The following is a 16,266-nucleotide window of genomic DNA, read 5'->3' as shown; positions in this document are numbered from 1 at the left end:
AAAACTTCTCATTGGTGTGGCTTGGATGCTCTAAAAATATGTACTCACAGAGCAAGAAGGGCCCTTAGCAGCCTCTGTTGCTGGTGGCTGCTGCTAAGAGGCTGTCCAAAGTAGAAACTCATGGTCCTGACTGCTACTCCCTAGCTCTAGGTGCTGGGTAAATTATGTGTCCTATCTGAGCTCTGATCTTCTTTGTAACCACCTTGCAAGGTTGTTGTATGAGGATTAAATGAGATAATCAGGTATGCAGAATAATTAACAGTGCCACGCATGTAGTAGTTGTTCAATATTTGGTAACATCATCATCATCTTATTTCTGCAACCCTTCAGCGATGATGATGTTAGGGCTCTTAGAGCTCTATCTGTCACTCTCTGGGGTCGGTCTTCCTTCTACATAACAGAACTCCCCTATCTTTCTCACAATAGAGGAAGCCCATTTCTTATCTGAGCCTGGCTCTGTTGTGAATCTGACAGATAATTTTGTCCAAATCTCCCCACCTTTCAGGGCCTCTGTCCCCTTTTCTTTGAAGTTAGAAGTTGGGTCAGGGGTCTGAAGGGCCTTGCAACTCTGCCACTCTTGATTCTAACACCTTTCTAGTAACTGAAGACCTCGTCAGGCCACTCCTGCGCCCTTGGACTCCATTCCTCTGTAGTCATATCCCCTCAGGTAGAATTCTCCAGAGTGGGTGCTGAGAAAACGGTGACCAGCAGAGTGTTGCTGTTTCTCCCACAGGTCTTAGTTCTTCTCCTTTTCATCATTCTAGTGCTCCACTGTGGATCCAATCCCTTCTTATCACACTCAACTTAAAAAATTTGGAAGAACAAAAGTCAGAACGTTGCTCTTGTCCTGGTCTTTGGCTAATCCATTCAAATAACAGGCCAAGATGGGGCTGACCCACAGCGAATTTCTGCCATGAACTTAAGCGAATTTGAGAAGATGCCAACAAAATGAACCATAAAGATAGCTAACAATTATTGAGCACTGTGTTAAGCTTTGACGTGCATTCACTAGTTTAATTCTTGTAAATTACTGTCTGAGACAACAGACAAATAGGCTGTCTGAGATAGGTAGTCTTCTTATCCCCAGTCTACAGACGAGGAGACTAGGGTTTAGAGAACTTAAATAACCTGCCAACAGTGAGGCTGATGCTAAGGGCAGAGCTGGGTTTTGACTCCAGCAGCTTGATCCAAGAGTCTTTGTTCTTTGCCACTTGTGAAGCACTTATAGGCAAATTTCTCACAATTTTTTAAAGGTACTTATCTGGGAAAGATGCTTAAAGGCAAGAAGGTGGACTGGAGCTCTTAACGATTGTTTTTACTCCACAATTCTGCCAAACAAATGCCACCTTAATACCATCACACAGCTTTGTAATGAAGTACCACAAACTGAGTGGCTTAAACAACAGAAATTTATTGTGTCACAGTTCTGGAGGCCAGAAGTCAGAAATCACGGTGTCAGCAGGGATGGTTCCTCTCGAGGGGTGGGAGGGAGAATCTGTTCCAGGCCTCTCTCTTTGGCTTATAGATGGTCATCTTCTCCCTGTGTCTCTTTACATTGCCTTCCCTCTGTGTGTGTTTCCTTCTGTGTCCAAATTTCCCTTTTTATAGGGACACCAGTCCTACTGAATTAGGGCCCATCCTAATGACCTTATTTTGACTTGATTACCTCTAAAAAGACCCTATCTCCAAATAGGGTCACATTCTGAGGTACTGGGGGTCAGGAGTCCACCATATCTTTTTTTGTGGGGGGACACAGTTCAACCCATAACAGCTCCCCTCTGTCATTTTGAAGTAATAATCAGCATAGTGACTCCATTTCCCCACAGCAGGAAGGTGGTTTACATACTAGGGAACTGTCCAAGAGGCTTAGCTTTTAGAATCAAACAGGGCAACTTTGTTAATGCCTCATTTGCTACTTTTAGCCAACAGTCAAATAAGCAGATCTCTGGGCACTCATCTACAAAATTAGAAAGAACAGGTTCAAGAAATAAAGACAGAAAAGGAAAGTTTCAGTTAGTGTCTAACTTTTAGAAGCTCTTGATTGTTGATGACGTGGAACGGACTCTCAGCGAATCACTCTTTAGGAATTAGATATCCCCAAAAGAGAATGTAATATTTTCTAATTGTTTTCCTGAAAGAGTTAATTAACTTCTCATAGAGGAGCAACTTACCTTCAGAATCATTTATTAATGCATTGGTGATTCTGTTTGTATCTACTAGTGTTGATAAATAGCATTGTACTCTTAAGAACTGCCTACAATCAACACAATTATCTCCTCTGTTATTTTATCCGGGGCGGGGAGGATCATCGCTACACTAAATTAGAGAGGAAGCCAGAGTGTAAGGAATACAAATTTTAAGATGTATTTAATGAAAGAATAACAGCACCATGATTTAATGATTTTATATCTTGGTTTAAGTCAGGCACTGAAGAAGTAAAATGACACACCGCTAGCCATCTTTTGCCTGAGATTGGGTCAGATTTGAGAAGGAAATTGTGAGCGTTTTTTTTTTTTCAAAGATTTTATTTATTTATTTTTTTCCCCCCAAAACCCCAGTAGATAGTTGTATGTCATAGCTGCACATCCTTCTAGTTGCTGTACGTGGGACACAGCCTCAGCATGGCCGGAGAAGGGGTGCATCAGTGAGCGCCCGGGATCTGAACTCGGGCCACCAGCAGCGGAGTGCCCGCACTTAACCGCTAAGCCACAGGGCCGGCCCTGTGAGCGTTTTTAAAAAAGATTTCTACTCTCTTGTTCATTAAAATTTGAACATGTTATAGAGAAAAGTGTGTAGAGTCTTGCACTACTACCATTTGTGTAAAAAGGGTTCAAGGAGGAGATCTATAGATCTACACGTATAATAATACTTATCTGCACATCTCAGGAAGGACACACGGGAAGCTCCTAGCCAGGGACTAGAGTTCTGGTGGGAGGAAAACTAGGTTTTCACTGTATACTCTTAGCATAGTTTTATTTATTTATACCATATTCATTTTTTTATTTTCCTGAGGAAGATTTGCCCTGAGCTAACATCTGTTGCCAATCTTCCTCTTTTTGCTTGAGGAAGATTCACTCTGAGCTAACATTTGTGCCAATCTTCCCCTATTTTGTACGTGAGTTGCCACCAAAACATGGCCGCCGAGGAATGGTGTAAGTCTGTGCCCAGGAACCAAACCCAGGCTGCCAAAGCAGAATGGGCCAAACTTAACCACTGGGCCATGGGGCTGGCCCCTTTACCATATCCATTTTAAAAAGTAAGCTCATGTTTTGGGTATCTGCACACACACACACCTAAGCCAGCTGCAGACATGCAGATGGCAAGCTCCTTGGAGGCTCGAAGAATCCTTCCAGCCCTCCCTTCCCTGTGTTGACCCTGGGGCTGCCTCTGGGCATGGTCTGAAGTTTAGCTTAAGTTCATCTTGATGTCTATCAGCCCCTGTTTGAACACCCCTCTCCTTTCTACTTGTCAGAGCCTAAGACAAGCTTTCAAGGCTTGAAGAAATAAAATTTCAGGCCTTGTGAGAAGTGGGTTAAGAAACATTTGGCTTGTTGTTTCCTCAGGCTTTAGAGACTGGAAATTATTAGCCATCTATATACCGGTATGTGCCCTATCTCAGGAAAGCCCCTCATCCCAATCATAGACTTTTAGGTGTGTGAGAGTCTTAAAATGTCAACCAAGTCAGCCACCCCCACCCCATATTGCTTGACTGCCTTCTTCAGCATCCCCACTCCAAGGGGTGTCCTTCCTGCGCTCACCCACCAGCTGCACTTGCCCTTCAGTCAAGCTCTTACTGGTAAAAAACTCCTTATATGGTGCTGAACTTGAACTCTAAGTAACTTCCACCTATGATCCTGGCCCCACCATTCTGTGCCACCTGGAATGAGCTGAATTCCTGTTTCACAGGGAGGCGCCTTCAAGTGGGGATGACTCCCCTCAGTCTCTTTTTCCAAGTAAACAACTCCAGAATCTTCAGCTCTGCTTCAGCTCGCCAGGTCTTCGGATAACCTTGGTCTCCTGGCCACCCTGTCCAGAATGAATGTGGCTGTATGAGAGTGAGGTTCCCAACAGTGAAGGCAAAATTTTACCAGTGCTCTGACCAGTTGCGAGTAGACATAGCCATCACCAATCTTACTCTATATGTTGTAAATTTAAAATTTAAACCAAGATCAAACCCCATTTACTTTTCTTTTTCTTGCAGGGGCAGGGAGCAGGGGTGGGCAGTTACATCATATCATTACATCACACTGTTGACTCACTTTGAGCTAATTATTGCATAAAATCCCTCAATCGTTTCCACAATGTGGCTGTGAACCCCACGCTTGCACTTTTGGAACCACGACAGAGCCCTGCATCTTTCCCCATATCATTTCCTCTTGTCAGCCCATGCTTAGAGCTCACAGAAGCATTTTAGACCCAGATTCTGTCTTCTCATGTATTCCCTGGTGGCTTAACAAATCTGCTTCTGTGTCTTCATCTAATCAATGAAAAATGTGCTCTTTTCAAGGACAGAACTTGAATCAGATTCCATTCCACTTTGGAGGTGAAGGAGTGGCTGGTGGGAGAGGGGGTCCCAAAGAAGACTCGAGTGCTTGGAGAGTTTCCCGACCAGATACTTTTATTTATTTCATTCAGAATGAACACTGGAATTTGTAAAGTATGGAGATACCTGTTTGCATTTCTGCTCATGAAAAAAAGCTCTATTTCTTAGAAGGCATTTTAGCAGCAGGGAGTAGAGAGTGAGTAGGAAGATGAGAAGAGCCTGAACACCCTGGTCCATCATTTTTCTCAAGGGTCCAAGAGCACGGAGAAGGACCCTGGGGGCCATTGGCCAGGAGGCTTGTCTTATGCTTTCAGCATTCAGAATTTTAGAGTTTTTCATTTAGGATGGCTCCAGCATTCCAGAAAGAACTTTAAGAAAGCAGTTTGGATTTTAAAATCCATTGTCTCTTTTTCTTTTCTTTCTTTTTTCTTCTTTTTCCTTTTTTTGAGAACTAGCATTTTTCCAAGGGAGAATTTAGGAATCATGGATTATTAGAGTTGAAAGAATATTGGATAGTAGGCTCTTCATTTGTAAAATGGGACAATAAAAGTACCCGTTGTGTAAAAGTTGGAAAGATGACATGAGAAAAAGGCATGGATAGCTCTCTGGGTGAACCCTGGCTCATTTGAAAGGCTCAATGAACATGAACTATTATTATCATGATGATTGCCAAAACAGCAACCCTTTCTCCCTTCTTCCCTCTCCACTGATAGATTTTGGCTCAAAAATAATAAAGAATGTTTTATTAACTAGAGCTAATTAACAAGTTAATTAGAAGATGGTAACTTTCTCATTCTTTGGTGGTATTGGAGCAGAAACTTGTCATACTGGGAATGTTGTTAGTGGAAGTGTCTCTCTGAGACAGATGCTGGGCTACATGGCCTCTTCCAAATCAGAATGTCTGGCTACGTACTGGTACTATCTTAGATTGCAGTGTGTTAGCGCTAGGAGTCAGTCAGTCCAGCTAAGATCCCCTCATTTCTCTCATTAGTGTTCCCAGGGTTAGTGCTAGCCACAGTGAGTAGGACAGTCCACCCCATTACCTCTCAGTAGTACTTATATCATCACCTCTCTGAGTTAAAAAAAATATAGCCATAGGGAAACATAGTGTTTGTAGGATCCTAGACTTCTGCCTTTTTTCCTTTTTCTGATCTTAAAAGCTAAAAGATTCCAGAGTAGGTCTTGGGTCAGGACAGATGATCTAAAGTCTTTATTGAAATTAGCAAAAAGTAATTAAGTATAAATTCCTGAAAATACTAACATCAATATCAACAAATAAATAAAATCAACAATAACAAAAAAGAAAAAAGAAAGAAAGAAGGAAAGAAAGAAAATCTTGAAATCCAGTTAGAAAACTTCAAGGGCCTGAGGATTGTTGTATAAATGCTTTTGTTAGGGGCCAGCCCCTTGGCTTAGCAGTTAAGTGCGCGCGCTTCTCTACTGGCAGCCTGGGTTCGGATCCCGGGCGCGCCCTGACGCACCGCTTCTCTGGCCATGCTGAGGCCGCATCCCACATACAGCAACTAGCAGGATGTGCAACTATGACATACAACTATCTACTGGGGCTTTGGGGGAAAAAAGGAGGAGGATTGGCAATAGATGTTAGCTCAGAGTCGGTCTTCCTCAGCAAAAAGAGGAGGATTAGCATGGATGTTAGCTCAGGGCTGATCTTCCTCACACACACAAAAAAATGCTTTTGTTATTTTATCATAAGTGAGAAAAATTTTAAAATAGAATATAGGAAAACGAAAAATAGTATATATTTACATATGCTCAAAATTATGCATCACTCATGCATAATCATTACTATCTAGGCAAGACTCACGTTAGATTAATTTAATAAAGGTTTTATTTTTATAGACCCAATATTGAAGTTGAGAAAAATACTCTGATAAGAGGATGGATCTCATGTTAAGTGTTCTTAACACATTAAAAACAAATAAACAAAATATCATACCTGAGATATGATTGGGGTTAGGTGAAATCATTCATGTAATGCACAGTCCAATGCATTAAGAACCTGACGTACTGAGTATTAAATAACCATGACTAGTATTTTTCATATTATACCTGTGGGAAGCCAGGTTCCTTGGATTACCTGATCCATAACCCAGGCACCAGCATTCACTGGGTAGCATCATACTCAAGTTCTAGTTGCCATATCTAGTAGGAAAAAACAGACCCAGGGGACTGAGAGTAAATCTTCTCCCTAGGCATGGGACTGGATGGGCTTTGCCCAGAGCTTATGCTATATATCCATAGCAGAATCCTTTCCATTTCCAATTTCTCAAAAGGAACTGAAATGGAACTGTTCCAGGCGGTTGCTGGTTGTAGAATGTGACAGAGTGCTATTGCCCTTGCCTGACTTAGCCGGGCTGGAGTGCTGTTTATTTCCAGGGACTAATCAGACAAGAGCTGTGATCTGTTTTTTTTTGCAGGTGCTGTGTGCAAAAAGAGCTTAGAAACTCTCCTAAACCAGAATCCACATTAAAGCCCTGGCTGTTTTAGTGCCTCATACTAGGATGAAAACTACTCATATTTTCTTTTTAAAAATGAACCACAGAGTTGAGGAAGTATGTCAGTATTATGAATATCAACAGAATTGTCTTATTTTTCAACATGCAAAAATTCATGAAACCGTTGGCCAGCATTGTCCTTATAAACTGTTGCTTTGATTAAGTTGTCACAAATAATTTCTAAATATTAAAAAGCTTTTCATTTTGAGAATGTTCAGCTATTTCCTCCACACTGCTAGGACTGATCTCTCATGTTTTTGAGAATTATTGGGATTAATAGTGTGGAGAAGAGCAAAAATTGATCGTTTTTCTTAGAAGCTCCTAGAAGTTTTCTTCATTAAATATTGGCTGGGTTGCCCACAGAAGTTATGGAGTTTCTAGAGAGGTTTTAAATTGAAGAGATCCTCTTCAGCCTGGATGGCCTTGACATGTCCTGCCCACAGGCAGAGAAATGGACTAAATGATTTCTGATGCTTTGTTTGTGACCACTGGGCCAAGATGGCTCAGCACTGAGGGAGGCTCCTTCATGGTGTCCCTGGATCAACAGGTCTTGGGAAATCACTATGGCAACACTGACTAGTCTTTGAGAGGAGGCGGATAGCAGAGCCAGAGGTAGGGAGTCCTTGTGGAAGTACTCAAAGGCTTAAGGAAGTAACAAGACTTTAATTGACTGACACATTGATAGCACCACTAATGGGGTTGGCAAGTTTAATCTTAGGTGATAGATTGCCGTTTAGTCAGAAAGGCTAATATAGGCTGATTTCTTTTCTTTTCTTTTTTTTTTTTTTTTGTGAGGAAGATCAGCCCTGAGCTAACATCTATCACCAATCCTCCTCTTTTTGCTGAGGAAGTCTGGCCCTGGGCTAACATCTGTGCCCATCTTCCTCCATTTTATATGGGACACCGCCACAGCATGGCTTGACAAGTGGTGTGTCAGTGTGCTCCCAGGATCCGAACCCTGGGCCGCCGCAGCAGAGCGCACTCACCTAACCACTACGCCACTGAGCCGGACCCTAGGCTGATTTCTGAATTCATTCAACAAATATTTATTGAACACTGGTCTATGTGCCAGCAAATGCTAGACAAGGGAATACAAAGATAAGCAAAGCATCATGGTTCCTGATTTGATGGAACTTAAAATCTGATAGGGGAGGCCAATGTTAACTAACCATATAAATATATAATTACAGACTGTGATAAGTGCCCTGAAATAAATTACAGGGCATGGTGAGAATGTATAAGATGGGAACCTAGTTCGGATGAAAAGGTAGTGGTCAGAATTTGGAATTGTATGGGCTTCCCTGAGGAAGGGGCTGAGATCTGCAGGATGAGGAAACTAGATAAGCAGGCAAAAATGGGAACTTTCTAGGAAGGAGCATGGGCAAAGGCCCTGAGGTGGCAAAATAAGGAGGATAGTAGCCTAAAGTGAGGCTAACAAGGAGTGCCAGGGCAACGTAGTTTATGTTATGCATTTTAGTCGTTAGCCAAAGTGCAATGGGAACACATTAAAGAGTTTGAGAAAGTGGTGGAGGGAAGAAGAGCAGAATGATCAGATTTTAATTTTGAACAATTCTGACTGCAGTGAGGAGAAATCACTGAAGGTTCGCAAGGGTAAATATGCTCTGCTATTGCGTGATCACACGAGAGATGAAGAGAAGTAGATGGACTTGAGATCTCCTTAGGAGATAAAATTGACATAGTTGGTGCCAGACTGGGAAACGGTAGGAGCGGCAAGGGAGATAGAAACTCCAGATTTGAATATATTGTGGATGTCCAGATAGAGCTGTGGAGGATGCAGTTGGATTTTTAGATCACATCAGAGGGAGAGTCTGCGAAATTCTCCTGGTCCCTCCAAACTAAGTGAGGAAGGATCCCCCAAGCTAGAGGCAGTAGAAGACATCTCAATTCATCTTGACCATGGATTCCTGGAGAAGCTCCTCTAAGGCATCTTGAGTAGTGGCCTCAGTCTTTGGATTATATTAAGCTCTGTGAATGAAGGGACCATGTCCATTTGTTCCTTAGCGTAGACCAATACTTAGCAGAGTGCCCAGCACATATGTCCTCCAAAATGTTATAGATAAAAATATGATGCTTTCCCAACATACAAGCACAGAGCACAGAGAATATAAGAAGCGACGGTGAGATGGAGAGAAGGCTAGGAAGCCATACCTCAGACTCCTGGTGCAGGGATCTTCCGATGTTCCTCCGTCCCTCGTCTTGTGCTTTCATTGAGACTATGCCTTTATACTGCAAATAACCCTACCTTCTCATTTAGTTTAAAAAGCTTTAAAAATTGCTTGGGTGAATATATTTGGTTTTATTTGGAGGTGATACCATATTTGGGAGCATTTATTTAAGTCGAGCATTTTTTGGGTGGATGAAATAGGGAGTTACCAATTGTAGTTACTTGGAGAAATGAGCAAAGAACTCTGGTTTAGGCAAAACAAAGGAAATAACACTATTAGTTACGACTGGAATTGGTTGCAAGTTCACTGAAGGAGGTTCCTGCAGATTCTAAAAGTCTAGGCAGCCCTGGAGGCATAGAGGGTCAGAGAGCAGCAGGCAAGACATTTTTAAGGTAGTGACATGAAGCCAACATCTGAGAATTCAAGATGAGAAGGAGGAGCCCCAGCAAACAATGTTGGTGAACTTCAGCTCCGAGGACAAGCTGAGTGAGAGCAGGTAACTGACCCACAGGTGGTTAATTGCAACCAGAAGAAATCAGAGATCTACAGGCGATCTCTCTCTGGGGCTAGGGCCAAGATGGAGATGACTTCACAGGTAGGTAGTGACAATAGTTTAGATAACTTTGCCTGAGACTTCTTCTATCTGATTCTTGCTGTGATTTTCTTCATTTTTGCACAAAAAGGATGAGTGTATCTTCCCTCAAAATAATGAAACATATATCCAGGTAGACTGACACCATTGGAAATTTGATTTTTCAAAGGCATCAATATGTTGTAAATGTGAAAGGAGAAAATTACCTCATAAGCAGATGTTTCCAGAAAGGTGAATGAAAATGAATAGAATTACTGATATCTTCAAATGGACATGGTTTCAAGCAGCAGATAGTAATTATTTTCTTCACAATAAGTTAAGTGTGTGTGTGTGTTCATGCCCACTGGATAATTTCTCTGGGTCTTTCACCCTACATTATTCTACAACAAATGTTGAATTTTGATACTTCAGACTTTTTCATGTAAGTATTCAACCAACCTCTGAGTGATACTGGGTACATCTGGGGAAGCACCCAGTGAGGGAACTGTTTCTTTTGGATGAGGTGTGGACTCAGGATCAATTCAATTTAGAACTATGAGTATGAGCAAGGAGCAGACCTGCTCTCATTGTAACTGTAGGCTAAAGAGAGTCTTTTAATTTAGTTCTATATCTTCATGGGTCTTCAGAGATTCCTCAAATACAGGATTTCCAACCATCTCAGGTGTAAGTTGTATCAGATATTCTGGGTTTTGTTACATTTACGATCACCAGAATAAACATAAATACCCCACTTTTTTTTCTTTTGGAATGATTGGTTACTCTGTTATTACCATCTTTCCACATACAGCTGTGTGTGCATCAATGTTCACAGTGGCCTTGAATAGGCTGCTCATCCTCCATAGCTCCCTCTAGAATAGGCAGGCTTGTCTTGGAATTTCCCTACCTCCACTTTTTACCAGTTTCTTTTTTTTTAGTCCTCTTATTCCTTTTCCTCTTTTCCTTCCCTCCTACTGGCAGTCCTACCTAGTGTTTTTCTGCTGCCCCTTCGCTTATACCAGTCACATATGTAAGGCTTCATTTATCCTTCCTTCTCCTGCCCCATCAAAGCTCTTCTTAGCAAGATAACAGAACGTGTCTAATCCACTTATGAAAGTATTCTACTTACCTCTGAACATTTTGATAAGGGACAAATATTTAACATTCAGGAGTTACTCTAAGTGGTGGGGACTAGAAGTGTGGGGCAGGCAGCAGTGGAGATCATTTTGGATGGGAAAGACTTTCAATTTCCCTTACATCATACCAAGCAGGTAAAACCTAAATATCGGGCAGGAGCCATCCCTGCCCTTCTTTTTGAAGGCTTGAGAAGGGACCCTGGGACGTCACCAGTGATGATGCGATCCCTTCATTTATCAAAAGAAAGGTGATCTAAATGAGTCCAAGTATTGAAAAGGAGATGTGTCCTTGAAATCAGCCAATTTCTTAGCCTGGGGCAGGCATTTGTGGTCAGCTGAGTCACACTGCCTTGGGATTAGCCAGTTCTGCTTTCCGTTTCAACAATAAAAAGTCTTGTATAACTGTTGGCATGTGAGACAGAGGTATCCAGAAAGTCTTGGCGTCTTTTCCAACAGCATAACGGGTCTTAGGGAAGAGACTCGTGAGAGCATGGTCCATGCACTCCACCACCAAGGAGAGGTCCATGTTCACATAGGATACAGTGCCTTTCAGTTTGTTTAGACCTGTGAAAAGAGGAAAAGCATATTCACTCTTTGGAAGAAGGGGAAAAGGACTGTGTGAGGCTAGGGTGCAATGGGGATGATGCATGTGCAGGAATTTACTTTGAATTTGCCATTATAGTTGCAGCATCTTGTGATGGGTTTCTATCTGTCCCTCAGAAAAGGATGTAGTAGTGTTTTCTTTAGACTGCTGGCTCTCAAACTTGAGTGGACAGCAGAATCTCCTAGAGTGCTTGTTAAAACCCAGATCGCTGAGTCCCACCTCCAGTTTCTGACTCAGTAGGTGTAAAGTGGGGTCCAAGAATTTGCGTTTCTAATCAAGTTTCCGGGTGATGTTGATGGCACTGGTCCAGGGACTAAACTTTTTTTGGTGAGGAAGATTCACTCTGAGCTACCATCTGTTGCCAATCTTCCTCTTTTTTTTGCTTGAAGAAGATTGACCCTGAGCTAACATCTGTGCCAATCTTCTTCTATTTTGTATGTGGGTCACCGCCGCAACATGGCTTGACTAGTGGTGTATGTCCGTGCCTGAGATCCGAACCTGCAAACCCGGGCCTCCGAAGCAGAGTGCATAGGACTTAGCCACTACTCCATGGGGCTGGCCCCAGGGACCAAACTTTGAGAAGCAATACTTTAAAGCAATGAGGGAAAGATACTTCATAAAGTCCATTAGGCCCCTGAGCCAAGGAAGTTATGGGTTTGATTCCAAATTTGTTTTAAGGGAGTACCATGTTTATAGGAAATGTGGGTATGCATGTGTGTGTGTGTGGTCATATACCATGTGCCTCTATAATTCAGTGAATAAAGAGAGAATCATCCCCCAAAAGCCCTGACTCAGGAAGCTAAATGTATCCTGGTTCTCACACAAATGAAGTGTTTGAGTGATGAGCTAAGATACCTTTAAAGACCAAGTATTTTATCAAGGGATTGGTAATGGCTTGGACAGTTCCTCCTATGCTCTTAACACATACCTGATTTGTGTCTTCTCAAGGGAATATCTATTATTCTAAATCTTCCTTTCAACTTTAGGCCCCAGTAGCCACAATTTGTTCAAAGAGCCTAATTGAAGTCACCTAATAAGTCTTAGTGGCTATTTTAAACTCCTACTATTCCAGCCTGGGAAGTGAAGAAATGTGAGCTTTAATTTGTGGTCTACTTTAGAACCTTGAGTCTGGCTGATCTCCAAGTCCTGACTTGGAAAACTCTAATAAGAACAACAAGTCAAAACTGGGCTCAAAGCCTTTTGGTACTTCTGAGACAGGACAGTTGGACCAGGGGCCAAGTCAAAAATAATTTTGGGATGAAGGTTGATGATATATTCATAGGCATTTAGAAAGTATCAATGTCAATATCAAACAGAGAAAGCGCTTTTAAATGCGGGATTTTGTTTCTCAACCTACTTAGAACCTTCCAAGTCGGTAAGTAAGTGAGAAATAGAGCATTTAATGGGAGTGGTTCTAAACCTATAGTGACATGTCAGCACTGGAAGTTTTGTCAAACCAGTCATTCTAGTTGATACACGTGTGCATCTGTGCGTATGTGTCTCCTCAGGTAGATATGACTTGGCTCTTGACACCACCTTGCGAACTCTTGGCCTTGAACCTTGCCACAGTTGGCTGTCTTCCCAAGCGCTCTGATGAAGAGGCGAGATCACAGTGAGGAGAGATATAGTGACGCAAAGTGAGGTGGCACCCTGTTCAACTCAAAGCACGAGCTTACTAAGTGTTTGAGGAACATCAAGTAAACTTTAACAGGACCAGGAAGTTTGAGGTGGAGGTGGAGCCCTGATATAGGAAGTTTCACATTTAGTGTGGTGCCCAAGAATATATGACAAAGGCAGGCTGCCTGGGTTCAAATCTAACTCTTCCACTTACTAGCTGTGCAACTTTGGGCAAGTTACTTCCCTGTGCCTCTGTTTCTATAAAATTAAGGTGGTATCTACTTCATAAGGTTTATTTGGGCATTTTAAATGAGAGAGTCCATGTAAAGCTCTTAGAATGGTGACAAGTACATAGCAAATGTTCACTATGTATTAGTCATCCTAGTCTAATCTTTATTATCATTCCTCCATCCCTGACTCAATCTCTTGACTTAAGTTACTTCTCCTTCCATCTCCACTCCTCATGCATTCCTGCTCCAGAACGCTTCTACCCAAATAATTCCTTCCTGTCCTTTATGCCTTATTCAAACTTGACCTGTCCCATAAAGGCTTCTTAACCAGCAATGTTTTTTTCCTGATCGGAATTCCTTGGGCAATTAGAGACCACAATATCTAGCACCCTTCTGGGCTGTTGGCTTATGTCTAATAAGTAAGGCATCAATTTTCTTGCATGCTGTACAATCTCATTGTTTTACTGTCTCACTTGGTTACTTTTTGTTTTTAAACTAGATTGTAAGCTAGTTAAGGGTCAGAATCTGAGTCTTTATATATGTAACCTCCATAAATCCTGGAACAGTGATGAGTCGGAGGTTGGAGTTTACCAAAAAGAGGAGTTTTATGTAGAAGCAAAGACTGTGGGCGCCAGTCTGGGCATGACCCGGAGGAATTGTATAACCTTGGGTAGGATATTTCACCTTCCCAATCCTCTGCTCACTACTTCTGTAGTTCTTTTGAGGAGTAAATGAGGAGTAAATGAGGAGTAAATTCATAAAGCACTTAGTATGAACTTGGCACTTAGTAAATGCTCAGTAAATGTTTATAAACACTCGGAGAAGCAAGCAATGACACTGGAATTTATAGGGATCCCTGATCTGTATTTAAGATCCCTATTGGTGTATTACTATGGGAACCTTATTTTTTTCCTTTATGTTTGAATCTCCTTCACGCTGCTTAGGATAATAAATCTCAGAGGATGCTGGGTTCGCCTAGAAACTCACTTTTTTCAATGTAACCTTCTCCATACTGTCGTTTGATGTCTGGAGACAGATGTTTCCAAATGGCAAGTTTTTTTTCAGTGGTCTTTACTGGATCTGACAGTCCTGTTTTGAACAATCCTGGTTCGATGCATGAGACGTGCACACTGAAAGCTTTCATGTCCCGCCTGTGAAAAGAACCCGTTGAAGATGTTTAATCAGGTTTATTTGGAGAATGTTTGCTGTTTGGATGACTATTTTCTTGTGAATCTTTTCATGGATCACAGAGTTGGGTGCATTGGAAAGGAGAATTTTGTTGTCCCCCCCTCATTTTGCAGGAAACTGATGTTCAGAGTGGTAAAGTGAGGGCTGGTTTAGAGGAAGAACAGGAAAGGGATCTGGATGGACCTACTCCCAGTCCAGTATTCCCCCTAAACCATACTCTCTTGTTAGTTGACAAGCACTTGGACTAAGGACAGGTTTCTTCTCAGTACTCAGAGCAACTTATGGTGAAATCAACTAACGACTGGCCTGGATGGACAAGTTAACATTCATTCTAGGAATGTGAGGAGATTGCATCACAAATGAGAATACGCTAAGAGACACAATGCGACAATCCCTGACACGACTAAGCTGCTTCCTATGCTGCTCAGCAAGCTCTTTTATCATATGGCCTCAGAAAACCTAAAGTCTACTCATTTACTGGGCAACAAGGTTTTAGCGGAATCATGGTGCCTCTTTCTTTAAAGCAAACCAATGTATTATAAACCATAACATGAATGATCATTTCCTACATTTAATTTATATTTCCACCAGGAGTATATAAGAAAGTAATTATTCATTTTACAGAAGACTTCGCCACAAAAAATTTTAAGAACTCTACCAGTAAAAAAATGTTATTTAGTCAATCTTAGGTTCTGCTTTCTAGCAATATACTTATTGTTTAGTTTGAAGTATATTTTACAAAAATGCAAATTAGCTTGACCTTGAAAGATTTTGAAAGGCATATTGCCTGCATTAAAAAAATGGTTATTTTCCAACTTAATTATATTTTACTCACCTATCATCTGATCTCCTTTGGATTTTGGACAGTAACAGGGCCAAGTGGGTATTTGGGAAGACTTGTCTCTCTACCCACTCATGAAAATAACAAACAATCTAGGGACAAATTGCTTAAAGTCACCCAACTAAGCTTACCAGGTAAGTAAAACCAGTATGAAACTAGTATGCTTGCTGGGCAATTACAGCTTTAAAAGGTCTCAGCCCTCTTGCAATTGGACTGTACAAGAAACTGTAGAGTCCAACCTCCTATATATAGAAATTCTGGAGCCACCACTGGACTGTGGCCTGCATGCACAATACCATTTCCAATGCCAGTTCCATGATTTTGAGAGAAATAAGCATTCTTCACTGCTTACTTTCAGGCATGGTATAGCTGCTTTGCAAATCCTACAAACCTTTCAGTTGAAATCTCTTTTTAAAAGTGAGTAAATCTCAGGGCCGGCCCTGTGGCTTAGTGTTTAAGTGCACGCGCTCCGCAGCTGGCAGCCCGGGGTTCGGATCCCGGGCACGCACCGATGCACCGCTTCTCCGGCCATGCTGAGGCCACGTCGCACATACAGCAACTAGAAGGATGTGCAACTATGACATACAACTCTCTACTGGGGCTTTGGGGAAAAAAGAAAAAAGGAGGAGGATTGGCAATAGATGTTAGCTCAGAGCCGGTCTTCCTCAGCAAAAAGAGGAGGATTAGCATGGATGTTAGCTCAGGGCTGATCTGCCTCACCAAAAAAAAAAAAAAAAGTGAGTAAATGTCTAAGTATGCTAAAATTTTATTAAGGTACTGTTGCTGATAGAGTGGAACCAAAAAGCAACCAAGCAGACTAATGGAGGTTCTTCACAA

At 41.8% G+C, this 16,266-nt stretch overlaps 1 protein-coding gene across 1 annotated transcript in view; it reads right to left on the bottom strand.

Annotated features, from left to right (window-relative positions):
* Positions 1-4,590: 4,590 nt before the first annotated feature.
* DHRS9 (dehydrogenase/reductase 9) overlaps positions 4,591-16,266 on the bottom strand; it is a 28,942-nt gene continuing 17,266 nt past the window's right edge. Inside the window, exons 4-5 of the mRNA XM_014785876.2 lie at positions 14,388-14,551; positions 4,591-11,513 (exon numbers count right to left, since the gene is read on the bottom strand). Coding sequence (XP_014641362.1) covers positions 11,290-11,513; positions 14,388-14,551 — 388 coding nt within the window. The 3' untranslated portion in view covers positions 4,591-11,289. The remainder of the gene's footprint in view (positions 11,514-14,387; positions 14,552-16,266) is intronic.

This window comes from Ceratotherium simum, chromosome 9, assembly GCF_057802395.1.
Source record: "Ceratotherium simum simum isolate JZ-2026a chromosome 9, ASM5780239v1, whole genome shotgun sequence".
NCBI lineage: Eukaryota > Metazoa > Chordata > Mammalia > Perissodactyla > Rhinocerotidae > Ceratotherium > Ceratotherium simum.
The sequence above is the reverse complement of the archived record's forward strand: the minus strand, read 5'-3'. Positions and strand labels throughout refer to the sequence as shown.